Consider the following 27,501-nt stretch of genomic DNA (forward strand, 5'->3'; position numbering starts at 1 on the left):
AGAGGCGAGAGCAAAGCTGTGTGCATGCAGCTCAAACATCCAAAAAACTGAGATGTTGACTGAAAAATGCATTATTAATTGAGCTGAGCAGAAGTGTGTGGGCACAGGTGACCTCAGGAAGAAAGCAAACCTGAACAGAAGTGCTTGTTCAAAGTCAAGCCTTGAAAGACCTTGAAAGACCTTGTTTCTGCATTTTCACCTGAACACAATAAGCAATCAATGCATTAGGCCCTATCTAGGGATAGTGAGAGTCTGCACACGTGAAAGTTTTTCGCTATCCCTCTCATTTTCACTCGTGCCCACAGGCCTACTCTCTCACTGCCTTTCATACCAGGTCTCACACATACCATGAGCATGTGACTCAGCACCATTTTGAGAGGAAGTGCTCAGGGCAGGTGAATGGAAAGTCACACACTCCCCTTCTCTCTGCGGCACACATGCACGCTCTCTCTCTCTCTCTCTCTCTGTCTCTCTCTGTCTCTCTCTCTCTCTGTTTTTCTGCTCTCTCTGTCTCTCTCTGTCTCTCTCCCTCTCTCTCTCTCTCCCTCTCTGTCTCTCTCTCTCTCTCTCTCTCTCTGATGCACACACTCCCCGTCTGTTTCTCACACACACAGTCTCCTACATTCTGTCTCATCCACACATATACAAACACACACACATGCACACACTCACTTTCCTTTCTGTCTCTCAACTACACTCTCTCTCTCTCTCTCTCTCTCTCTCTCTCTCTCTTTCTCTCTCTCTCTCACCCACACACCTGCACACATACCCTTTATTTCTACCCCTCTTTTTCCCAACCACCCATTTTACAGCATTTTCCAAGAGCTCACAGATGACAAGCCTGCTCCTTTCTCTCCCTCTCAGCCAGCCAATAAAATCACACACATCACAAATAATTACTGGGTTGCCAGCCATTATCGCTGAGCATTCGTAATTGATTCATCGATTTTTTTTCCTTCTTGTTAAGCGCCATTTGAGGATGACTGTGTTGAACAAAGTCTCTCAAGGTCTCTCATCCTCCCTGATCATAATGACAGGCTTCAGAACACCTTAAATGGCTATATTTCTCGCAGTCTTGGCTGCATTGTTGATATGGCTTAGACGATTTATATACAGCAGTGCCTTTTTGTAACTGAGGACAGAAAGGGGTGCAAGATTAATCACTGTTTTCTGTCAGAGGGTTGGACTGTTATGCCTTTGCAGATGTTAACATATGTCCTTTTGTGTTTAATGGAAGAAAACTTTGAGAAAGTCAGCACAGATCCAGAGCTAATTATCATAGGGTAACCGTTCTTCTGAGAATACTGACTGCTGTTGAAACAGCAAACTCATCATACCTGTTTCAATTAAAAGGCAAACAATGATCACCTCCTTGCAAGATTTCAGTAAATAATGATTCAACAAACAAATGTCAGTGAAGAGACCATTTAATTCAGGAGGTGATTGACTGCAAAATTTCAGGGCAGAAAGTTTACCCTTATGGCAATGGAGCCAGCTCTATGCAGCTATCAGAGGCTTAAACTCAGTCACCTGGAAGTGAGCCAACAGAATACTCAGGGAATCATGTCACAAGAGATAGTTGAATATGTTCTTCACACAATCAGAAATGAGATAAAGATTGTGTTTTACTGAAATATAACCAGGGCATCACGTGAAGGAAAACACAGAACGCTCTTGACTTGCACAGCATATTGACATAAAACTTGATGGACCAGTAAGCTGCTTGTGAAACAAAAGTTTCTTGTACTTTCCTGTACAGAGGGCATCCACATAACAGACAGAAAATGGTGCCATAAGTCTCACAACTGATAATAAATCCAAGGAACCTGCACAGAAAACATCTCCCTTGGCTCAGACATTGGCTGGAATTAAACCTGGTGCGGTGTATATCTTCTTAAGAGCATACTACCCTGAAAAACCTCACAGCTGGCAACAGAGAAGAAGCACTCCAACGGGGGCACAAAGAAAATGTGGAGAGTAATAACTGAAAATAACGTCCCACTTTACAAAAACTGCACTTAAACAAATTGCTTAAATTGTAAAATTTCTCCAATACCTGTCTTGAAAACAACAACAGCAGCATACTCTGTGCTAATTTAGAAAGCAAACTAGTGCTTTTTAAAGGCAATTACACCATGCAGTAGTGCTAAAAAGAGGCAAAAAAAAAAACAGAATAAAAGTGTATCTATTTTTTAGAGTGTTTACACAATCTTTTCATTGAACATCTAGCCAGATGGTGAAATCGATGAAACAACACACAGGGCTCGTAGCAAATTAAACCATTGATGAAGGTACAAATCCAACTCTCCATGTCCTTCACAATTTGTTACTGAGTGCCGGACGTTGTGTTGCTATGGAGTCAGTGGGAGAAACTGTATTTTGGAAATTACAATGAACACAGTCAAGAGACATCCCCAGACAAGAGCCAAGAAACTCCACTGAAGCAGGAAGTCAGACAGTGTTGGCGACTGCCCTGATTTGTTGGTTGGGTGTCGGGCGGTGTCTGAGTGGGTTAACAGTCCTGACAGCCTCCAGATTGCTGGGTTTGAGTAGACGAGTTTTCTTTCTGGGGCTGATGTTAACAGAATCAGCATCCAGAGCACCGGAATGATAAGCTAAAACTGAAACTCCTGTATCATAAACTTCCCTGAGAGCACTACAGAGGTAGTCTCAAAGATAAAACACACAGCAAACATTTTTATATCGCTTTCAAGGGCTACAGTCTTTCCTCACCTCCTCCCAACCTCGCCATCAATAAACACCAGGAGTAATATTATTCTGTAATTATCGTAAGGAAGCCAACCCTGATTATCTGAGCCCAGACAAAATGAAAACCATCTTACACTTTATGCAGCCAGGACTAGGTTTGAGAGAATCTGTACAAAGTATCATAGTTGCTCTCTGTAGATGTGTTGTAGAATAAATTACCCAACAAGCTGTAAAGCACCTCAGAGCACAATGCATTTTTTAAAATACAAGTGGTTTAAAATTATTCATCTTCAATGCAATATCCTTACAGGGATCGGTCTAGACTCCTTGGCTCGATTCACCTCCAGAATTTAGACGAAGATCAGATTTTTTATTATGATTAAATTTGTATCATTTCTATCTGCTGTGGTTTAACCGCAGGGGAGTGAGGGAGGGGTACTACGGTGATTCAGGAAAACTAAGATGTTTCTTTTTTATGGCATGCCTTAAAGTGAGAAGCAGCCTCGTAAAACCCCCCACACTCCAGCATCAATTTCCCAGAGAATTACTACACCCACGGAGTGACCAAGGCAGAAACATCGTGCTCGCTACTCGAGAACATTCAGCTGTCAGGTAATAACTCCTCCCAGAGACGAGCTGGCTTTCAGTCATACGGAGCAAAGACAAGTGAGATGACCTGACGCAGGCTTTCAGTCATACGGACCAAAGACAGGTGAGATGACCTGACGCAGGCTTTAAGAGGTAGAGAACAGAGACAGGTGAGGCTAACTGACACAGGTGTTCAGAGGTACAGAGCAGAGACAGGTGACTCCACCTGATGCAGGTGTTCACTGGTATGGAACAGAGACAGGTGAGACTACCTGATGCAGGCTTTCAGTCATACGGAGCAGAGACAGGTGAGATGACCTGACGCAGGTGTTGTGTAGTACGGAGCAGACACGGGTGAGATTACCTGATTCAGGCATTCAGAGGTACACAGACAGGTGCAACGGCAGACCTCCCTTCCCTGCATTTATAAAGCATGTCACCCATGTCCACGTCATGCAACACAATTGTACACAACCAATGACACACAAAAACAACTCCCATATTTAAAATTCACCTTTGACTTACACAGAATGTCATGAACATATAATTGCACTACATTAAAGCACATATGTACTGTGTCACTGATGGATATCGGCGTTTAGCTGCTATGCAAGAGCATGTGAGTAAATATGCTGGTTGAATACAGTAACAGATTACAGTTGTATTGGACTCGGAGTTGTGGTTAGTGCAGGACCTGGTGTTGGGGTTAGTTACTGGGGTGTCATCCCTTATTACATAAAGAACAATAAAATGTTTATGTAATAAAATGTGCATTTTTTCTGAATATGTGTATCCAGATATATGTCTACAATACATATTTGACTTATTACATGGAGCAAATAAAATTGCAGGACAAAATACTGTACCCATTTCACAGACCACCCTCAAAAATGGAGCTCTTTCCCTACAACATCCGTAATCCCCTCACTTTTTTTTTTTATATAAAGATTTTTTTGTTCAAGTCCCTGACAGAGTGGCCAGAAATATGTATTCCAAATGCTGTCAAAAAGAGAACTAAGTCTAGCATCAACTAAATCTATTTTGGTCTGAGAAATAGACCTCATTAGGGCTAGTAAAAACAGGGCACACAAATCAAAATGCAGCTTTTTCCCTGCTTCTGACAATGGCTCTCAGTTCAAAGTGGGGTAAAATCTATGAGGAGAAAAAAAAAATTGTTTTGTTTCGCAAACCTCCTCGTCTGATTGCCAAGAAATACAGCCGAGGAGAGCAATCTAAAGAAATGCCACTTCCCAGCAAATGGTCTTATTTCTTCTTACAACTCCCGTGTGCTGTGATATCGAGCACAAACCAACACAAAGCAAAAGAAAGAAAAAGACAATCCACAAAAACAATATATAGGTGCTAGAAGGAGTATCCATGGCAATGTGGAAATGATGTCACCCCTCTGACACATCCCTGAAATATTCTCATTCATGGCCATTTTCCCACAGTGTGTCCACACCAGTGTCACATAGCCACGGCGATTTTACGGCTAGTCCATGAGTCATTCCACAAGCACTGACGGATTGGCAGGGCAGAGATCTCCGACAGATGCCACGGAAAGGGAGAGGCAAATTTACGTTTCACGCTGACACAGGGAAGCATTTCTCTTTCACAGAGTTATAAATACCCAGAGAGGTAGCGGAAGCCCTCAGAGGCTCAACACAATGCTAGACACATGGGATGAGCCAGGTCTGGCTGAACCGCCTCTGTTTTGGTAATCGGAGAGCGGCGTGGAGATGGAGACAGCGAGGGTGATGTGGAAAACACCTGTGCCGATAATGGAAGGCGACATTTATTTTTAACAACACGAAAGCCGTCCATCACTGTACACTACGCACCCCCCCCCCCCCAAGGGGATGGGGAGGGGGTGAATACCAGTGAGCCCGATGAGATCTGCACGACTTCAAAGTGGCTTTCAATGGCTGCTGACAGCCATGGTGGCATCCAACAATGCGTGAGGGACCCGCCTTGGTCGTGACCATGCTCAGCCATTACAGACTCAGACAGCTGAGGAACACCTCTCCCTCCCTCCCCACTTTCCCTCTTCTTCTGCCCTGGTACCATTCCCGAAAATGGATTTACAATGAATGACTGTCAGGTCATACCTCAGTCTGTCAGAAGCAAATTTCATTTCTTTTACTTTTTTTTCCAGGGTGAAAGTTAGTCCCCATCACAGTGCTCATTATAAAATTTTTTTTTTCTTCTTTGAGGCCAAGACTATCTGGAAGAGATTGATGTAATAGTTTCAGAGCCACACCGCAGAAGGAAAATATGCGTACAGCATGTATCTCATTCAAATACATCATACCCCTGCCTTACGCAAGATAACCTTTACTGTGACACACAGGACCTGTCTATCAGAGCCCGCTGGCGGAACTGATGACTCCAGCATCTCATCTGTGTGAATATGAAACAGACGTGAGAGGCATTCAGTGCAGGTCTCTCCTCTGGAGTGCGCATCCCCGGCCGTACGTCCCTCTGTGCACACGTTCTCTGCCCTGTCTCTCTCTTTCTGCATCCTCCTTCATCAGCACCCTCTCCTCTCCCTCCCACGTCAGTCGCTTTCACTTTCACTCCGGTGACTGTGAGCTGAAAACCCCTGTTTATCTGCGGTGACTGAAGCGAAGCGGGTCATTACACTGTTTACAGAACGCGGTGGCTAGGCAGCTAATGACCCTTTACACTAATCAGAAAAAAAGAGGCCTGAAAAGAACAGAATTGCTGCCATTTAAAAAAGCTCACAGTAAACATTTGGTGCAGAAGGTGTTGCGGAGAGTTTTGTGACGTGAGCTGATGAGCGAGTGTGCTTTTCTCTGCAGCCCCTGTAGGGGGCACAATATAAGGCATGCAGAGAAATACTTTTTGCCACAAAGGGTCACTTCCTTGGAAGAAGGCCATCATTTGTAAGTCTCTTTTGAGTGGAAACAGACTACCAACGTCCTTCTAACTAGCATGCAATGTTCTTATGGCATCTCTGCCTCAGTGAGAAATCATGAAAGCGACTCTATGAAGACATTATGTCCTGTACAAGGCAGGTACTCAAAGTTCCAAAGTACTCAAAGTAAACATAATGCTGAACCAGGGAAGAAACCCATTGAATTGGAGTGAAAAATCAGCCACCTCCACATAAAGAATATTCTTAAAGTATATGAAGAATGAGTCCCATAAGAGCCTTTCACAGGTTCTGCCTGTCCTCTCCCCCAGCGTCCCTGTTCTCTTCTCCCCTCCTTTTCTCCTGCCACCTAGCCGCTGCATTCTGTAAAGAACTTAATGAAGTTCAGTGTGGATGAGGGTTTACGTCTCACAGTCGGGGAGGGGAAAGTGACAGTGGCTGGTACTAAGGGAGAGGGAACAGGTTGCTGAAGGCAGGTGACAGGCAGACCTCTGGTCCTGCTCAGTGTGATAAAGGTCCTCTAGTGTGTGTTAGGGACGGGATGTGCTTGCATGAAGCTTGGCCCTGAAATGAACAGCTGGGCGGGTGTCTTTCACTTTGGATCCATATTAACGAGCAGCCAAGAGTTGGTAGAGGTAATGTGTACATCAAGCCTGGGACCTGCAGGAATGTCAGGCAGACCCCTGCGAGAAGCTCATCGGCCCATTATCCCCTCTGCACATCCTACACGCCCTAGAGCCTTGGCAGAACATTTCGGCAACAAAGATGACCCAGCGAAGCAGTTCCGCTCCAGGGCAAGAGATTTCGGCACTTCCCATTTACATCACTTCCTGCCAGGACAAGGGCCTGCAGCATTTCCAAGCCACATCACTTCCTGCCAGAAAAAGGGAGTATAGCATATCCCAACCGCATCACTTCCTGCCAGGACATGGGGCTGCAGTATTCCTCTTCTGCATCACTTCCTGCTAGGCATGCGAAACAGGACACCCACCCGCTATTCTCGTGTCATTCAACCATTCTCGCACACGCTCATAGATGACCTCAGGTCAGGTCAGTCGCACGCATACTGGGTTACAATGGGTCCTGTCCCCTCCAGCTAAGGGTCGAGAACCTTATATTCAGCAGCCATATCAAAGTGAACAGGTGAGCAGGCATAAAGTGCTCTCAGAGGCAGGTGTCTGCGCCTGCTGTTGGTAAGCCGGGTGAGCTCCTCCACACACACGCGGGCGGCGGAGCAGCAGAGAGGAGTCCAGGACCATGCCCCGGAGCGGGAGCTGAGAGTTTGGGCTGAGAGTCCTCCCTGCGGGGGTTACAGGGAGGGGCGGGGGCGGGCGGGGGAAGTGCGGCTGGCTCGGCTTGTGTTTGCAGAAGCGATTTGGCAGCGCGTCTGCCGCACTCCTCGGATGTTTTCAGATGATTATGAGAGAGCGCGTCAGGATGAGGGGCCTCTCCCGGCTGCCTCACGGGGAGCCCGGGATTAAGAGGGGCTCCAGTCGCCTCTCTGCGAGCGTCTCCGCACAGCGGGGCGGGTAAACAGGGACACAACCCCCCCCACCGCCTGTTAAATAAACAGCGTCAGCTGCTGCTCTGACGGAAGCTGCTCTGACGGAGGCTCTTCAGCGCAGCGCAGGAGAGTCGAGCCCTGTTCGTTAGGGCTCACAGAGCCGCGCGGGATCTCTACCTAACTGCCAAAACGGCGGCGCCGACACCCCCGACTCCTCACGATCATTAACAGCCCCCTGGCTCTTATCGCTAAGTGCAGGGTGGGGGGGGTTCCCCACTCTCCTGGCCAAATTCCCAGTCAGGCTCTTCTAATCTGGCCATCTAATCATTCCTCAGTTTAACTGGCCTAATAAATCCCTCCCTCTCCCCCTCGGCTGATGTGCGGTGGTGCTTCGGCACATCAGCAGCAGCTGGGGCAAGATGCAATCATGCGGCTGTCCAGTTGGGACTCTGAAGGGATTACAGAACCAGCATGTACATGGGCATGAATGAGGAAGGCAATGTTCACAGCAGCGTGCTGATAGAGGAACCCTCCTCTCGCTCTCCATCTCTCTGTGTTCCCATCCTGTTTGCTGGAGGGCTGCCCACTGCCACAGTGATGGGTCAGGAGGTACTCGCTGCTAACAGCTTCCAAACATTGCCAGTTTCTGCAGTGGCCGAGGCAGCCAAGGACCCTCTACAGCCCAGAGAGGGAGACCGAGTGAGGAAAACCCGCGTGTTATATAGCAGATTAGATGCTTTTGGGTGTGTGTGTGTGTGTGTGAGGCTGTGTGTGCGTGTGTGTGTGTTTGTATGCGGTTGTGTGAGGCAAGTGTGTGTGCATGCATGAGAGTGATTGTGCAAAAGTGCATGAGTGCATGTGTGTGAGTTTAGTGTGTGACTGTATGTGAGTGTGTGTGAGTGCATGCAAGTGTGAGTGCGTGCGTGTGAGTGATTGTGCAAACGTGCACAAGTGTGTGTGCAAGGGAGGTGTGTGTGAGCGCATATCTGTGAGTGAGGTGCGTGTGCGTGTGTGTGAGAGTGTGTGTGTGTGAGAGTGTGTGTGTGTGTGTATATATATAAGTGGTTTTCTCCATGCCAGCCCTGGAGCATTCAGGCATGGTGTGCTCCGTAACTCTTTGTCTCACACAGATCAGCTCTGAATATGGAAATGCCTTGCCTGACGCCGCTGCCTTTTTTTGGCAGATTGACAGAGTAATTAAGTGACATAATACATTGCAGAGAGGAACTTCTTCAGAAACCGAAAGCGGGACGTGCCTCACAATGCCGGGGCCAAATCAGATCCCGGATTTGCGGCGCTAATGGGCAGCCCAGTCACAATGCAGAGAAAGGACCGGAACACTGTGGAAAACAGAGGCTGGTGGGTGAATACCTGCTGCTGAATACCTCTGCCTCCAAAGCGGCTCCATATTCCACATAAAGAAAACAAACCACAGAACCAAGCAGGCCAGAATTTAACACTGAAAATAAGCAGGTCAAATGTCTTCGCTTCTTAAAGGGGTAAATAAATCTATTTGGGATAAGATCTCTCCAGTCCGGCACATTCTTCTCCGGAGAGAACAAACACTGAGCCCTGTTTCTGCAGACACGATATCTATCTCTGGCCATTGTGCAGGGGCCACAATTGCTCTCCTCCAGCTAAGCTCACAAACCTGGATGGATGGGATGCAGTTAATTAAGATAAAAGATTTTGTTTCTGAAGAGACGGCTGCCTGATTGCGCTGCCAGGTGCTTATTGCTCTAATCAGAAACCTGCGAATCCGTTCGCAGAGATTGTGAAACGCAGCTATTCCGTGCTTTTCAATTACACAGACGAATACCCCCTAACTACCAAAACCGAGTCGTTTACACCGCTGAAATGCAATTACAGTTGGGTGAAAACATTGTTTTACGATGCTGCTACAATTCTTCAGTGCTGGTGTGGATGATTCTTTCTTTTTTTTTTTTTTGCGTAAGCAAGCACAATATTAAACTGCCAATTGATTATGGGTGGCCGACCATAACACTGCCCTCGGAGGAAAAAAAAAAAAAAAAAAAAAACGCACAGTAATAAAGACAAATTTGAAAAAAAGCAACCATATTAAAATTAATCTAAAAAATCTGTACAGATTGCCTCACAAGGTCATCTCCTAAAGTGAAATGAAAAATACATTTTCAATTACACTCAAATTTGTCTGGTTCTGCAGAAAACGCTTTGCAAGCCAAATGTGCGCCCCTCCCTGGCGTTCACCGTCCTTCCAATGAAATGAACACACACCTAATTGCTGCTTGCTAAGTGCAGCAGTTTTAGAATTTGGTGCAATGTGTTCACGCCTTCTGACAATTTCAGTATTATCACTGCTCTGGTTTAACAATTTCCCCTGGAAGCTTCCAGCCATAACCTTTGAGTCAATATTTTAATTTTTTCCCCCATAATAATAGAAGCCATGGCAGTACATTATTGATGCAGGAGTGTTAAACGTGTTTTTTTCTCTGGTGCTCTGCCAGGTAATGAAGACTTGCTCAGCAATGAAAGTTAAACAACACCATATCAGTTTTTTTACAGTGCTTTTATGTGGGGTCCCAGCATTAAGTTCAGGCTATAAATGAGGCCCATTGTTGGAGGGAGTGTTTAAAGTGACTGTTAATGTTTCCTATTCCCCTTCCCGCTTTCTTCTTCATAACTCGGAGATTTCTCACCAAATGTAGACATTCACAGAGATCAAGGGGCTGGTTATACACAGGATTCACTAACATGAATATTTCCATCAAGTTATTTAAAAAGTCATGCAATTCATGTTTTTATCACACAAGAACATAAGGCATGTACAATTTCTCTCTGGATTGCCCTGCCACGCCTAGCCTACACACACCACTGTAGTGTGGAGCAGCAGGGTGGTGTAGCGGTAAGAAGCAGCAGTGTGGTGTAGCAGTAAGGAGCAGCATTGTGGTGTAGCGGTAAGGAGCAGCAGTGTGGTGTAGCGGTAAGGAGCAGCAGTGTGGTGTAGCGGTAAGGAGCAGCAGTGTGGTGTAGCGGTAAGAAGCAGCAGTGTGGTGTAGCGGCAAGGAGCAGCAGTGTGGTGTAGCAGTAAGGAGCAGGGCAGCAGTGTGGTGATCCCAACAGTTTACCCATTTCCAACGTAAATAGTTGTCTGCAGTAACGGTGGAGAGCCACAGCACATTTGCGGGTATGGTGAGCTGCAGAGGCGTAGCTGTGCGGATGGGATACTCCTCTAAAACAAAGCTGTCTTTTCGTTTTCTGCAGAGCTGACCAGCTGTCAAGCTAATATTTTCATTTCATTGCCTTCCAGATACCTTCCGCCTGCTGGTGCACATGGAGGAGTTAAGTTCATAGTGTTACAGACAAATCTAGTCTATAGCCTCCTGACTGTAATAAGAAAAGATATATTTCTTCTGAACCACTTTGTATAAAACCAAGAGTAGGTGTGAGTCGGATCTTTTGCCCGCTGTTCTCTTTGCTGTCATTGGTACACACGTCCGCGTTAATTCCCCTGGGAGAGAAGGATATCACATCCTGGGACCTTCTCAGTATCAGCTGACGATGAGACAGTGAGAAAGAAAATGTCTGTGAGATTATGCATCTCCAGTGAAAACAAAAAATCAGAATCAAGTATCATTCAGAACTGATGTTATTCAATGGGCCCATGTGCATTCCTTAAACAGACTGGGGCACTTAAAGCTGTACAACAAGCTCTTCAGCGTAACATATTCATCAAACAGTAAATCAAGGAAAATGTAACACGCGTGTGTGTGTGTGTGTCATTTTTCAGGAATTTCTTTGATGCTTCCTTCCCAAGTGAACTGTGCATATGAGACAGCTCACCCCATTCCTCTGCCACGCTGTGCGGCCCAATCCAGCAAAACCCTGACAACAGCATCAGACGACACAAAGCCAAAAGAAATGTGGAGGCTTTGTGCTTCTGTGGGCTTTGTGCTGTGCCTTTTCCACTCTTTGCATGTTCATACTCTCCCCACGCTCTGCACAGAAAAAGCATAGCTCTGCACCAGAGGCAGGCGGGCGCTGCTTGGAACCAAGCCTTCAATTAATCTGATCAAAGCTCAAAAACATTTTAATGACCTGGTTGATTAGGCAGGGAAACAGTTGGGTAAAATGTGTTTCTGGCTGGCAAATTAGCAGTTAAGGACAGAAAATAACCGCTGGCAAACCACAGCTTTGCGTTGCGTGGCAGAACTGAAAATATCTCTCAGATCCTTTCCATACGAATTTAACACTCTAAAAGACACCAAACCATGTTATATTACATTACCGCCATTTTGCAGATGCTCTTATACATTATTATCATTTCCCAGATGTTCTCATCAAGAGAAACCTACATAGGTCACAATTTTTAAATGCTCTCCATTTATAAAGCTGGGTATTTTAGTAAGGCAATTCTGGGATAAGTACCTTGGCCAAGGGTAAGGCAGCAGTGCCCCAGCATGGATTTGAACCAGCAACCTTTCTTTGTACTCTTACCACTATGCTATGCTGCTGCCCAGAACAGTGTGATCCCCTGCAACAGAGAATAAACGCTAAAAATGAGAGTCTGTTGCCAAGGAGTCACTGCACAGCTCTCTGTTAAATTTATTATGCAGAAAAGATCCTCAGTGCACTGGGGGAGAAAAGAATAAAGGGTTTTAAGAAGGATGCTGTTTTTCAAACTTTGAATGTTTTTTAAATGTTCTCCCCTGAATCGATGGCCTGTCATCCACAGCTCCTGAGGATGCAGAGTCAACCGTGTGAGCGGACAGTCCCGGTCTCTGCCCCACTCCACTCTCCAAAAAATTAAAGGAACTCCGTTACATTAATTATTGTCAGACACGTTTATCCAGAGCAACTTCCATAGGTTATAATTTTACATGTTATCCATTTATACAGCTGGGTATTTTACTGAGGCAACTCCGTGTTAACTACATTGCCTAATGGTACAACAGCAGTGCCCCTCAGCATAACAGAGCTTTGCCCAACCTTGGATGGACAGAAAGGAAAAAGAATTTCAATATTTGTGTGTTGCCAGGCAGAAACATTTCTGCTCGAAGAACTCCTCCTCACACTGCGAAGCAACTGAGAGAGCAGGAAAGTTCAAGCTGAGCGTCATATTGTGTGCTCCCACAGCCAGAGTATCCCCTACCTTTCCCTGCCTGATCACCAGACATCCCGGGAGAACTGCACTGAGGCTGCAGGTGGTGCTGTGGGCCAGCAGGGGGCACTCAAGCACAGAGCCAAAGCCTTCAAGTATAGTGATGGGGACACTGTGCTTCACATGAGACATTCTGATTCACTGCGGTCATTATAACACAACAGGACACTTAATTCACTTATTAAATTACATTACATTACTGTCATTTAGCAGACATTCTTATCCAGAGCAAATTCCACAGGTTACAGTTTTTACATTTTACATGTTATCCATACAACTGTATATTTACTAAGGCGATTTTGGGTTAACGACCTTATCCAAGGGTGCAGCAGCAGTGTGCCAGCAGGGCATTGAACCAACAACCTTCTGGTTACTAGCCCTGCTCCTCACCACTACGCTACACTCCTGTCCGAGACAAAGACCAGGGTATTCCCCCTGAATACTCTGTGTACAACCCTGCCCTCTCCATTTTAGCTGATGTGTGCCACAAAACACCAGAAAATTTGATGCATCAGAGGTGGAAGTCAGCCACCTCCCTGCCTTCTGCCACTGTTTATCCCTCGGGAGGCCATGGAAGACACTATATAATTCCAATCCATTTGTATGCATTATACTAAAATGGATCCATTTCTCCATCTATCTTCTGCCCAAAACCACAGAGAGGGGGGCCAGACCTGTTTGCTGCAAACACTGTCCACAACATGACAGCGTGGAGCCAAATTGGAAGCTCTCAACAATAGATCGTAATTAGCCAAACTTACAAAAAGGCTAACGACGCACTAGACTGCACACAACAGGTTCTCTAATTACGACTCTGCTGGAAAAAGGCCCTGGAGAATGAGGATCGAGTGTATGTCACCTATCCAGGCTGTTAATTGCTCAGCAGATTAATGAACCAAAGAAGTAACAATTAATTATGTACTGGATATAATGTTCACTCATCTGCTGATTGGTCTCCCGAAGGTTTTTTTTTTTTTGCTTACTTTATGAGGGCAAAATAAATCAGGGCAGAAATACTACAGACTGCCAATACATCACCACTGTAACAAGACTGATACATCATCATTGTCAGAGTAACAATCCATCATTGTTGTAACAGAGCTGATACGCCATCACTGTCAGAATAACAAGTCATCTTCACCATAACAGAGCTGATACGTCATCACTGTCAGAATAACAGTCCATCTTCACTGTAACAGAGCTGATACGTCATCACTGTCAGAATAACAGTCCATCTTCACTGTAACAGAGCTGATACGTCATCACTGTCAGAATAACAATCCATCTTCGCTGTAACAGAGCTGATACGTCATCACTGTCAGAGTAACAATCCATCATTGATGCTACAGTGCCATCTGAACTGTAGCACACTGTGGAGCACACAGACATTTCAAACTAGACACTGACAATGGTTACAGTGGAAAATCCATGAAGTTACAATGTCTATTTACACAAATTACATATGTAAAAATCCACAGTCGCCAAGCTGCTATGTTTGCCAAGCCTTTGATGATGACAAATGCTGTTGGCAGTAGTTAACAAGCATTTGGTTTTATCAGGTACCATAAACTAACGTAATAACATAATAACTTCTCCTCCCTTGCCTTCAAATTTCTAATCTTCTGAAAAGCATGAAATTCTATGTCATGGAGATTACACGCACACACACACTCTTAATCATGCACCCTTGGGAATGCACACATACACGGTCACTGAAGACACACATGCACGCACGCACGCGCGCACACACACACACACACACACACACGCTCACTCAACACACATACACAACACACACACATATGTGTGCACTCAAGACACACACACACACACACACACAGAGACACGCGCACAGCTCTGCAGTACTCTTGTGGAGCCTGGATTGAGATACACAGCAAAATAAAAAGGATTTCACAGCTGAGTTTAAATCCACTGCTTCTGGTCAGGTCTCCCTATACTCTACCCCCCCTTTAAAAACCATTCTACCTCCCTTTAGACTGCAGGATCTGGCCGGCGGCAACCAATCACAATACTTATCAGGACTATCAGTAAACCCGTGGAACCAATCACAGCAGGCCTTGGTTCTGGTAATTGTGAAAAAGGAGGGAATGGCACAGTTTGCTGCGCATGAATCTGACCGAAACACAGAGCTGAGATACAGCCCTGCAGTGCACAGCGGCGGCCAGACAGAGCCTGAAACACCAGGTTCTCTCAGCGTTTACTGGAACGCTGCAGCAATGTTGCTTTAACGTTAAGCTTCACTTTCAGAAAAAGCCAAATTCAAGCCTTCCATGGAATCCCACACGTGTGCACACACACACACACACAGGCACACACACACACACACACACATACAAACTTGCAATATACTAGTACAAATTCTCACTCCAGACGTAATGACTGTTTTTCCCTCACCATTATAAATCAGTTTACATTAGATTATAATAATTTCCCAACATAACAAGGGAAAATTACAGGCCTCTGGCAGATATTGATCTAATTGTTGACCAACACACTGTTGTCAAGATGAGTACTATTTGCTATGGGCTAAAAGATTACCATCAGCTCAGGCAATAGCTAATGATCAATTTTCACATATACAGTAGCTTCTTCTTCTGTCTTCTGTGTAATCCACTTTATTAATCTCTTTTAAGAATGTACAGGCCTCAGTCATATCTCCCTCAGTCTCCTTTTGAAAATACTAAATATTTAAGTGCCTTAAGGTTCTCTTTATAAACCACAGATTTGAATCCAAGATCTATTCAGTTGGCCCTATCTGTACTGTTTTTTTTTTTGGGGGGGGGTGTCACTCGGATACTGTGGGGCACAGAATTATGAACTTTTATCTTTATTACTGTTGTTTTTTTGTCTCTTCTTTTTCCTTTTTCCAGATTAAATCTTTGCATACTGCATTTTTACCCATGCATTATGTAACCATGCTCTCATTAGAGTAACAAAGAATATGTTCACCTGCCAGGGGACTACGGATGGAAATGAGCTTATAGCTAATTCTGGCAATATTTCTATTGATGCAGTTGCTGATAATGCTGATCACTATGTTCTCTGTCTTAATTAATGAAATTGATTAATTAATTAATTAAGCACCCTTTGGTGGTTTGTTGAAGACAGCATATAATATTAATATAACTTCCTTTAATTGATCATAAAAATTTAAGAGGAAGATGTGGATTTAAAGAATGAAAAAACAACATCTGTCACAACATTCTGGATCCTTTTAACATACTGTTTTACCTAATCCGCAGCTGTGTAAAACATATTAGGAGACAACAAGCTCCCTTTTTTAAGTCTGTAAACTACATGTGACAAGCAGACCAATTGCTTTTTCTCAGTCTTCAGGGCTGCTTCTCTGGGAAAAGCAATCAGACAGACTGGATCAATGGATTGCTGATCAACTTTACTGCAAACACAACAGATTTTACAGCGGACTTGAAACCCAAATTGATTCCGGTGCTCACAAGACACAATGCAGATGCTCTCATATTCATCTCTGCAATTTTTCCGCTGAGCTTCAAAGCAGCAATGTCCTACCCCAGTAACTTTACACAGGCCATAACCATCAATCACAAATCACATTTTATTTAGCACAGAGTCCCTCACACTGGGAATATCTAAGAGCAATGCATTTTTCAAACCCACTGTGTCAGCATCAAACACATTTGAAGATATGAAACGATAAAAGGAGACACAGGGAAAAAAACATTTTATATGGTAATCCTTATTGTATTTAGATATTTCACATGGGTCTCGCAGACAATCAAGTCTTGCCAACTCCTTGACTGAGTGAGAAAACTGAGTATATGGTGTGTAGAAGCAGATTGCACTGGTACTGGTATGTCTACAAGTGTTAAATAAAGTATGCAAATAAAAAAATGGCATTTCAAAGTATTGTCTATAATATATGAAATATATGTAAGGCAGTAGTCCTTTGTCTGTAAACTAAAATGAATTTGTTTGACAAGCATGGTTTATCTTACTTGAGAATTAGAATTACTGGATTTGCTGGACTGGGAGGAGTTTTGTACTAAAATACAATGCTTCTTTTTTTAAATGAAAATGATTGTTGTTGTTGTGGTTTAATTGAACCAGCCACCTCCTCCAAAAAACGCACCTTCCTGACTGGCATTGTTTTACTTGGCAGCCAGAAAGTAGCATGTGCTTGCTTCTTTTCTCTCAATATGGAACTTTTTTAGAACAGATGTAAATAAACATGTGTTCAGTTGTAGTTAGCTCCTTACATCTGGGCACTGTGGAGACGAAACCAGACATCTGCTCTGAGCACTGATCAGTCGTGGAGTAAACACAGAATATTCTCTTAATTCTGCTTCGCTTCTGAGCTGAAAGAGCTAAAACTACCGGCCCAAGGCAGCGGCGACCGCGGAGAAGGACAGCAGGTTTTTTGATTCGTAGGGAGGAAGGAACAGTGATATGCCCCGCCCCCCTGCTGAGGCGCACCCCGTCCCCCACCCAGTGATGTTATCTGCCTGTGGAGATCAGTGCGTGGGGATCAGCCAGTGGAGACAGCTGCGGAATCTTCACTGTTTGCGTGTTCCGTGGGGACCTGTTACATCACGGAACTTCTCTTTATGCAAATGAGGACAGATCTTCCCCCTCCCACCGCCCACCGCCCACGGCCACTCTCCCCAGACAGAGGAATCGCATCTGAGACAGAGGGATAAATAAATAAACAGATCAACAAAACGGAGGCTGCGTTTCACCTCTGACCCCGCGGCGGATTCAAGAGCCATTTTTTGTTTTTTCCTGTGAAAATAACTAAACCGCACAGGCCTCCATTCTTTACAGCCACTTACAGCCACCTGTGTTAGACTGCCCTGGGGAACACGCCGTCAGAAGGCGTTTGATTCCACATTAATTCCTCCCTCCCTCGTGATCTGGTGGTGTCACGACACAGCTACAGTGACAGTGGGATTTTCACAACTGTCATCTCAAGGACAGCTAAGGCTGGTCTCTTGAGAAACGTAAATTGAATGAATTCACCGAATGTGCTCTCCGGCAAAAGGCAGAATGTACGCAGTTAAGTTAACCCCAGGGACGGTGGTTGGTCGCGCACACCGTGCACAAGTGTGCAGTAAGTTGATGTCCTTTACATGGCCGGTCTGAATCTCCTTCTATTGGAGCAATATGCTTCTGTAACCCTGCCCAGGTTGTTCCAAACAGTGTAAATGGACCAGCCTCAGTGGACAGGGTGCCCGGACCACTGCTGCGCTGTCCACTGTCGGATGGATGGTCGCCCCCTCTCATAACCTGCTCGAGCACTCCATGTCATCCGCGCTCCACCACACTGCCCGCAGACCACTGACTGAACTGATGTCTTTTTCATGTTAATCCGATGTTAACATTTCCACTGTTTTCCAGGACTCTCAACCACCTCTTCTCTTTCCCACATGGTCTTGAGCTTTTCTTTTTTTGATTTCTTTTGTTATATCCCCTTGGAAAACACGCTATGCGCTTTGTTCGGGCACTATTGTAAAACTGTGCAACAACAAATAAAAATTGATTGATTGATTTTCCTGACATTACATTTTCACACATAAAACCCACGCTGTACGCCGAGTCCACAAATAACTGACATCATCCAATACAGCTACAGCTGAGATGGAGACCGAGGCCTTTCCACAACACACATCAACAGCGTGTTAACCCCAGATATCACAGCGCCCTACCCCTGAGCCCAGGGGAGACTGTGCGTTTATCCCGTAAACACTACAAACAGAAACTGTCTTTGAAAGCACTTAGTTGTAGTAATGGAGAATGCTCTTCCTCACTATAGTTCATGGAATTGAATAAGCAAAAGAACTGCCTTTTGTGCTTTTATTTACAAATGACTGTGCAATATCGGTGGCTTTGGGTCACACATGAATTACACTCTGAAGGTTTTCTGGGGTCATCAGACACCCAGTCGCTGGGTTTCCGCTGGGTTGCCACACACGCATCTCAGGCAAGCCAAAGTGGGTGTGGTGTGACAGGTCAACGCAGGGCTAACTTCCTTCTGTGGACCCCGAACACGATGCAAGATCAGGACACCGTTTTCAATCATCAAAAGGGTCAGAACACAGAGAATAAAACAACCAACCTGAGAACACATAAATGAGTATTTCAGAACGCCATTCTCAGATTCGCATGCACGTATACAAGAAGGTGAGAGGCGGACAACAGGACCAGACCATCAGTCCCGAGATTATCAGCCTCGGTGTTATCTGTGTCATTGCACTGATGTGAATCTCAGTAAGACCTGGCGAGCAGCTAGGGCCTACAGACTGTTCTTTCAGGACACGTGCCTAACTTGGGAGGTCACTATAGCAGGTAGCAGCCTCTCCTTTCTCCATCAGTGGCGTGAGCATTTTGCCTACAGCATGACTCCGATGACATCATAAACGCTCACAGTTTAAGACGACCTCAGTGCAGAGACAGCGAGCTCTCCTCAGTGTTTCTGACGGACAGAACCCTCCTCATTCACAGACAGGCACAGCTCACAGAGGGGATCAAAGACATTCTATTTTCTGAATAGATATTTAGCTCAGTGCAATGCTGTCTCTGCCATTGCTGAAGTGAAAGCTGTTCTGATTTGCATCCTTGTTATTAATATTCATTCATGGGGGTGACGAAAGGCAGCACCCTGCTGGGAAATCAGCAAGGACAACAGTTAGATATTGTCATTAAGCAGATGATCTTGTCCAGAGCCAGTTACATGAGCATGAATAATCAGACAACACTGGAAACTCCTCTTACCAACAAGATCCTCCTAAGCACCACCTCGTACAGAGGACAGACATCAATCAGTCCTGCATAACAGCCTCTGATGAGGTGCCAAGACAGCATTAAACAGTGTGGATTGATACTGCCTCAGAGTGCTGATTCTGGATCAGTTCCATGTCCATTATACTCTAAAATGATTGGGGTTAAATTAGGATTTGGTTATCTGATCCTGGATCAGTGATTGAGGGCACTAAGTAGCTGGACTGCATTAACCATGAGATACAAGGTCCAGTTAGACAATCAGTGTCAGTTCCCCCAACCAATGGGTAGTGGAGCTTTGGGGCTCTAGGATGACACACTTTCTATCTGTTTCAATTTTGATTTTTTTTTTCTAAAATTTTACAGAATTAATTTATTGTCATTCATATTCCTGTTTCAGTTTACATTCCCATCCATGCTCCTAATTCCCACATTGCAATTACAATTCCTATTCCCTCCTCCGTTCCAATCCACCTTCCCCTTCCAAGCCTTCCTGCAGCGGGAGCTCTCATGGGAGGCCTCCACAGCTAAAGGCTAGTTTACATTGCACAGTACATCCACTGCAGAACACCCCAGAATTCCCAATAGCCTGCAGATGTGCACACCCACCCACCCACCCCCCACCCCATTCTCATTTAGACTTCCTTCATACAAAGGATCAAGGTCTGATGTGAGAAGCTGAGCAGCTTCTTAAAATAAAATGCAAAGTGAGCCAAGCTGAAGGTGACATCTTGACACACAGCTGAAAATATACTCTTTCTTTGTGTGTGTGTGTGTGTTTGTCTTGTTTTGTTTTGAGGCTGAGTGTGCTTTTAAAATGCACCCATGGGTGTTTGGAGTTATGACACCATAACAGTTGTTACTGCTGTCTGGGGAAACAGCTGAAGCTTTATCTGCACACCTGAAACCTAATCCTTTGACTAGACTGAAACTGTAGGAGGTGTGGAGGGTTGCCACTGTCAGACTAATAACAGTAAGGATACTGGCCTGATGAATTAGGTAAAGTCACCTCCACTCACTGAAGTCCTCAAGTAAAGAAGTGGGAGGTCATCAATGCATAGGTCAGACAAGCATTTTGGCCAAAGAGGAAAAAAAATTCCCTTTGGTGGTGAGACAAAAAATGAGCTATTATCATTTAAAACAGACATCCAATCCTTTGAACCTGCAGCATACTGGCTCCCAAGTTCCCTGAACAATTTAAAGGCAACTAACCCATAATGGAACCATGCCTTAAGACATCAAGACCTCAGATACAAATTACTGTGGATTGAAGAATAGTTAATAAAGTGACATTCTGAGCTCGCAAGCTGGTTTCTTGTAGCACTGTTGTGAAACAGGCCATTGAATAAGGAACAACAGGTTGTCTAAAAAGGGCATGATTCCAGTACATTGTGACATCACCACAGACTGCAACTCAGAGGAAGGAGATGTAGCTGCACAATATTCTATGTCTATGTCACAATATTCTATATCACAATATTCTATGACGTTATCATTAGCAGCAGTAGCAGAAACAGTAGTAAGAGTCATATCACTATTAGTAGTACCATCTTCAATATTATTTGTAATATATTACAAATATGTATCACATATATGATGAATATAATTATTCAATAATTGCATCCGTCACTCACTCTTACCTCTGCAAAGCAAAGCTACCACAAACTCCAGCGCGCACAGAGATAACATTTTTCTTCACTTTCCAAAAACTTCCAGAAGGTTTGCAGACAGAAGCTGCGCTGTTCAAAAAAACCTGGCTTTTTCCTCCTTTTACTGTAGGAAAACGAAGAACAATGAGGGTGGCGAGGTCCCCATTCCACCTTGCGCTAAAACAGCATAGCTCTTTATAATCCTACAGAGCAATCGGCACAGCCATAGCGTCTCCTTCCCAGCAAAAACTCATACGGGGAAAATCTCGTAAAGAATACGCAGGAGTGTTGCAAGGCGTTGTCCACAGTTGTAGACGGTCGCACGGGCTGCGGGTCCTCGGGACGCGCTCCTTCACGCGCCCGCACGTGCGTTGTTCGGGGTTTCGGGCAGCGTCTTTGACAGAACGAGTCACTGTCAATGAGAGCTGGCTTCAGTCAGCCTGATCTTACGAGCGAAGCGCTGCAAGTTCTCCCTTACAATGGTCTAGTTCTTGATCACCGGTAACGCTGGTGCATTCACCTCTAGTCCAAGTAGATTTTATTTAGATTTATGTATTCCTTGGTGGTAAAAAGCATTTAATTACCCCGAATGCGGGACAGTAATTTGAATCATACAGTTAGGCTGTCCGCATTTCAAGGTCTCTGTTATTAACCACACAAGTAGGCTACAGCTTCCCCTCGTGTACGCTTTCAATGACTGGTCGCAGACCAAGGCTAGACGAGGGATCTGTTAGAGCTGCCAGGACTGAGGAGACGGTTGGTCCACTTGGATAACGGCAAGATGTATAAGGAGCTTGCTTTACTTCCGGACATCAAGACAATGCCCAACAGGCAAGAACGTGTCCATGTCAAACAAGTATTTAAATGCGTTCTGTTTTACGCGTATACGCAAAACGCTTAAAGCGCATTGCTCTCCATGTATGCGGTAAAACAGCGAAAAAGAAATAAGACGAAACGTTCTCGGTTTGGTTTACCACTGTAGTCCCAAAAACACAGAGTTTTAACTGTTTTATTGGTTGCTGTCGCTGTTGCTTGTCAACTTTTTGAGCATACCGCAATATAGAATGAGTCTCAGTCAATTACTCCGGCCCGATCTTAAAGAAGCGCGTCCCTTTCGCGTTCCCATGCAGCGCATGGCAAAACGTAAGCGAAAACCCCGCTCGGTCCTCCCCGCTCCGTGGCGACAGCGACAGTGACTCATGCGCGGAGAGTTCGCGGAGGGGAAAATACATAACGGAACGGAATGCGGCTGACAACCTTGATTGGCAAATTCTGGACTGTGGGCGTGTGAAGCGGACTGCATTCAAGCGTACTTCAGGAGCGAGGAATGCGCATCACCAGGAACGCAACATACCTGCGTATCTTTATATTGGAAGTAATGCCCGCCAACTTGTGCAAACATGTGATGATGATGCAGTACTGAGCCGGGAGAAAAACGTGTGAAATATTTGCACTAATCAATATATACTTACTGCGTCCTTACAGAGAGCTGTATCGACATATTTTCAAGAGAAGTTAAAGCCAGAATCAAGAACTGTTGTCGCTGTTATTGAGCGGAATACTCGACAGCTGGAGAAGCACTCTCACATTTTCTCAAATGAGTCCTTGTCAGAACATCTGGTACCTTTTTATATATATGAAAGCCACCAGATGAGCCGATACTCTGGTTTGCTTTAAGTCCTGGAGTTTTGATGCGTTTTTTTGAATTCGTTTTATTCATGATTAAAATGAAAGTGTAACTCCTAAGAAACAGCCCCCGGTGGCAGTAGTTGTGTTCCATCATTATCGCGGGCTTGTCATCAATCAGTTTTAATTAGAAATCAATCTCATGAATAGCTCCCGCCTGGTTCTCGGTGTCTCTCTCAGTTAGAGAAGTGACAGGGACACACTGTGCACTGTGTGTTCGGGCAGAAAGCAAATTAAAACACTAACTCCCTTTCAGTTAAAAAGATAAATCTACTCCAACAGGCTGTGCGTGTTTGAGGCCAAGCGGCTCTGCATCAAATCTGCATCTGTGTCAAAAGAACTGACCAGAATGTAGCTGTAATTAGTGATCAATCTTGTCAGATCTCGGATTCAATCCGATCCGCCGAGGAGACTTTGGCCAACCGTGAGCTGACGGAAAAATAAACCATACTGTCACTCAGTAAAAGCTGAACATGTCCATAACAACAAATGCCACAGGTGTCAGAAAATGGAAATGAAATCTACTGAATTATAGTTGAATCTGTTGTATTGTATATGTTAGTCCACAGTAAACGCACTTGGCAGACACCCGTGCTATGGCTGAAATAGGGGTGAATAGCACTGTCCCCAAAATATAGTTTTATTTTATTTTTTGGGCCAATTTCGTATATCAGTCTAAAGCGCAGTGCATGCTGTATGTGCTTGGCAGAAGAGGACAGTGTTGATGGAAGTCACGCAGCCACTCATTTAATCTGTTGCGCGGTCACTCCTCCGTGGTTGAGTTGCCCTAGAGAATCAAGAGTGCCCTCTTGTGGACAGTTTCTGACAAGACAGGAAGATTTCTAAAATTATAACTACAGGAAAAAAGTACAGGTTGGTGTAAAAATTAGAAATAGTGGAAAAGTACAGGTTGGTGTAGAGGTTGTCGAGGTGATGAGGGGTAGTATACACACACACCATTGACACACATATAGTATACACGAGACACAAAGACACACATACAGCACACACACACACACACACATACACGTGGGTGCATTAAAAAATTTCAGTTTTGAGCATAATTCAGGTTTTTGTTTTCACTGGAGGCCACCTAAAGAGGTGAGTTTTAAGTCTGTGTTGGAAGATGGCTAGTGATTCTTCTGCCCTGACCCCCGTGGGAAGATCATTCCACCACTGGGGGACCAGTGCAGACAGGCATCATGTCTGAGAGGAGCAACCTTGTCATGATGTTAGCTGCACCATGGTTGCAGAGCATACTGATCTGGGCAGCACATATGGGTTGCGGACTGATTGTAGTTATGAAGGGGCTGTCCCATTCACTGTCCTGTATGCCAGCACCAAGGTTTTGAACCTGATGCGAGCGATAACTGGAAGCCCGTGAAGTGAGGTGAGGAGAGGTGTGATTCAACTATGTTTAGTGAGGTTGTAGACAAGTCATGCGGGTGCATTCTGGATTAGCTGCAGGGGTTTGATTGCACAGTCGGGAAGACAAGCAAAGAGGGAGTTACAGTGGTCCAGGCATGAGAGGGACACGACCTGAACCGGGAGCTGTGTAGGATACACAGTGAGTTAGGGGCGCATCCTTTGGATGTTATACAAAAAGAATCTGCTCGCCCAACTCACTGCTGCAGCCTGGGAGGAGAAGGACAGTTGGTTATCAAGCATTACCCCAAGGCTTTTGACAGTAGCAGTGCTATTGGAGAAAAAACTTGTAGAATCTAGCTGTGGGAGAGGTCTGGAAATGGAGGGGATGTAAAGCAACTCAATGTTAGCCAGCTAAAGCTTTAGGCAGTGGTCTACCACCCACTGTGAAATGTCCTTCAGGCAAGCTGAGATGAGTACAAAGATTTGTGTGTCAAATGGTGGAAAAAGACAGGAAAAGTTGAGTGTTGAGTGTCAGCATAGAAGTGGTATGAAAAGCCATGGGCCAAGAGAATGCATGTCAAAAAAGAGAAGAGGAGAGGGCCGAGTACAGAGCCTTATGGGACATCCGCAGACAAGCTGCAGGGCCTAGACAAACCACCGTTCCAGGACACCCCGAAAGAGCATCCAAGAGAGGTAGGATTGAAGCCAAAGAATAGCGGTGTCAGCGATCCCCAACATAGCCAGGGTAGCCAGGGTAGCCAGAAGTAAAGTGTGGTCCACTGGTTCGATGGCTGCAGAAAGGTCCAGAAGCATTGAGACTGAAGAGTGGGAGTCGTGCTCTGACAGAGAGCTGAAGAGCTGAAGAGCTTCGGTGGTGGAGAAGAGGGCAGTCTCTGTGGAATGACCAGCCAGACTGTAATGGGGTCAAAAAGCTTGTTCTGGGAGAGAAAGCTTGACAGATTGTTAGCTACTGCATGTTCAAATGTAATGCAATGTACTGTAATGTAACATCACTTAAGTATCTGTTGGGAGTGTTTTCTGACAGATAAGGATTGTAGAAAGTATATTTTTCTCTAGGAGGAGACAAGCAAATTAGCAATACAGACAGGTATGCGACTTTATTGATTAAGAATAATTAGTTGCTCAGTTGGACTGAGAACAAAACATGCTGAATTAAGGAACTTGATTTTAGCACAAACAAATACCTCCAACAAAATATGTCTTTCACAAAGAATTTAGCAGTTTAATTACAGATGTGGTATGGATAAATGTCAGATAATGATCAGTGTTCAGTCAACAGCTTGATCAGACCTCATTAATTGAGACATCAGCTGGATCAACAACCAAGCATACAGGACGAAGGTGGAGAAGCTCTGAATTTGACGACCTGGGAGCGTGAGTAATTGTAATGTCACCCCTTCGTATTGCATGTGTGCAAAGTGACAGCTAGATTTGCCATGTCCTTTGATGGGCTCGGAGCTGAATGGATTGATTTCCTTGGTTGAGAACAGTGTTTCGTGGGCGCTGAAAGTGCGCAGCAATGATGGGCCATCAGCAGAGGCAGGCAGCTGTATATATCAGCGCTCCTGACTGGTTCGCCAGCCCGTTCCTGGGCTCCTTGACCTGTTGTAGCACTGCTGGGAAAGCCTGGATAATTGCCTCCCTTTGGTAGGGACCGACGGGCTGTTGTCCTGGTCACAGTGACATGTATCTGTTCTGTGTCAAAACAAACCAATATCAGAACATGATTTATAGAAATAAAAGATGATATGAAAATACAGAAATATCTCTAAATGGGACCAGGGCGGTGTTCTGTCTCTGTTGTAACTGGCCAAAGGCAAAGAGACTTATGAGCTGGTCAGCATTGCGAAAACAGACAAAAACAGCCATCTTTACTCTGTACTGCTTCTTCATAGTCGCTCAGGATGCCTGGAGTTGATACTACTGATTCAATCAAAGCACAAAACCTAATAACTCCAGTACATTTGAGCATGTAATTCAAGGTAGCGTTTTTTATCACAACGTTTCGGAGAGTGCATCGAAATCATCAAAGTCCCTAGATGTAACAAAAATGTCACCCGGGCATGTGCGTTGTGATGCTAGCTGCTAGCTAGGGACTCAGCTGTGTCTGTCCGAGCAGCAGTGATTCATGGCAGGGCCCGCGCACCCCCCCTAACCCCCCCCACCCCCCACCACCACAGAGCTCAGCTTCCAGCCTGCTTCTCCTTCTCCCCCTGCCTTCTCCCACACGCTGGGCCTGCCTTGTCAGGTAATTAACATTTAGCCATTTTCTGAGAAGAGCCTTCTCCCCCTGACGGGCGCGCGACGTGGCTCTCCTCCGAGCCTCGCTTGATGCCTCGCTCATTACCCCCGCCCCCCCCCCCCCCCCCCCCCCACCCCCGCTGCTGGCCTGGCTCTCCGAACTGTCAGGACGGACCCGCTGGGGCAGGTGTCCCTGCTGATGGCTGGATCACACCTCCTCACATGTAATAATAATGTAAAGGTATGTTATTACTGTGAGTGCCGTAACAATGGGAGAGAGTGGGTCTTTCTCTGTGCAACGCCCGTTATAGTGGCACATAATTACCACTGCAACCATTAAGTGCTTAGAGCCATTAAGGGCAGATAATATGGACCAGGATTAACTATGAATGAGGGTCAGTCAGTTGAAATAGGATGGTGATTGTGTTCAAGGCTAGAGTTAAGCACAGACTGAAGTGAATGCATCTTTAGTGAATACAATATGGTTTGTATTTACACTACTTGATGCAGTTATGCAGCCCTGAATAAATTATTACTTTATTGTAGTTGTTGTGAACCTATATGCTAATGAGTTTTTTCTGATGCTTTTATGAAGCGCATTTTGAAAAATGCTTTTGTAAAAATGAGTAATTGGTGGGGGTTGGTCACCCTGTTACTCTGTCTTATGGTGTGACAGTAATATAATGTTCAATATAAGGAAGAAAGAAAGAAAGAAAGACAGAATGAATGAAATGTGTTAATATGGAAATAATTAATGTATATTTACAACTTATTTTGGTGAATAAAGTCCAAAAACCGTAAGTGTTACATTACATTAGCATGTAAGCATGCTGTTCTGTTTTACTTATTTCAACATGAGTTCATTTTTTATTCATGGAAGGTGACTTCAAGCCTCAATTCAGCCTTGAATTAAAAAAACTGCAAC

General features: G+C 44.9%; 1 protein-coding gene across 1 annotated transcript in view; it reads right to left on the reverse strand.

Annotated features, from left to right (window-relative positions):
• The window catches only part of LOC118778463 (transmembrane protein 132D-like), a 121,007-nt gene extending 99,707 nt beyond the window's left edge, over nt 1-21,300 (reverse strand). The window contains exon 1 of the mRNA XM_036529996.1: nt 21,252-21,300. Within this exon, the coding sequence (XP_036385889.1) occupies nt 21,252-21,300 (49 nt within the window). The remainder of the gene's footprint in view (nt 1-21,251) is intronic.
• Nucleotides 21,301-27,501: the final 6,201 nt, after the last annotated feature.

Source organism: Megalops cyprinoides, chromosome 5, assembly GCF_013368585.1.
Source record: "Megalops cyprinoides isolate fMegCyp1 chromosome 5, fMegCyp1.pri, whole genome shotgun sequence".
In the NCBI taxonomy this organism is placed as follows: Eukaryota; Metazoa; Chordata; class Actinopteri; order Elopiformes; family Megalopidae; genus Megalops; species Megalops cyprinoides.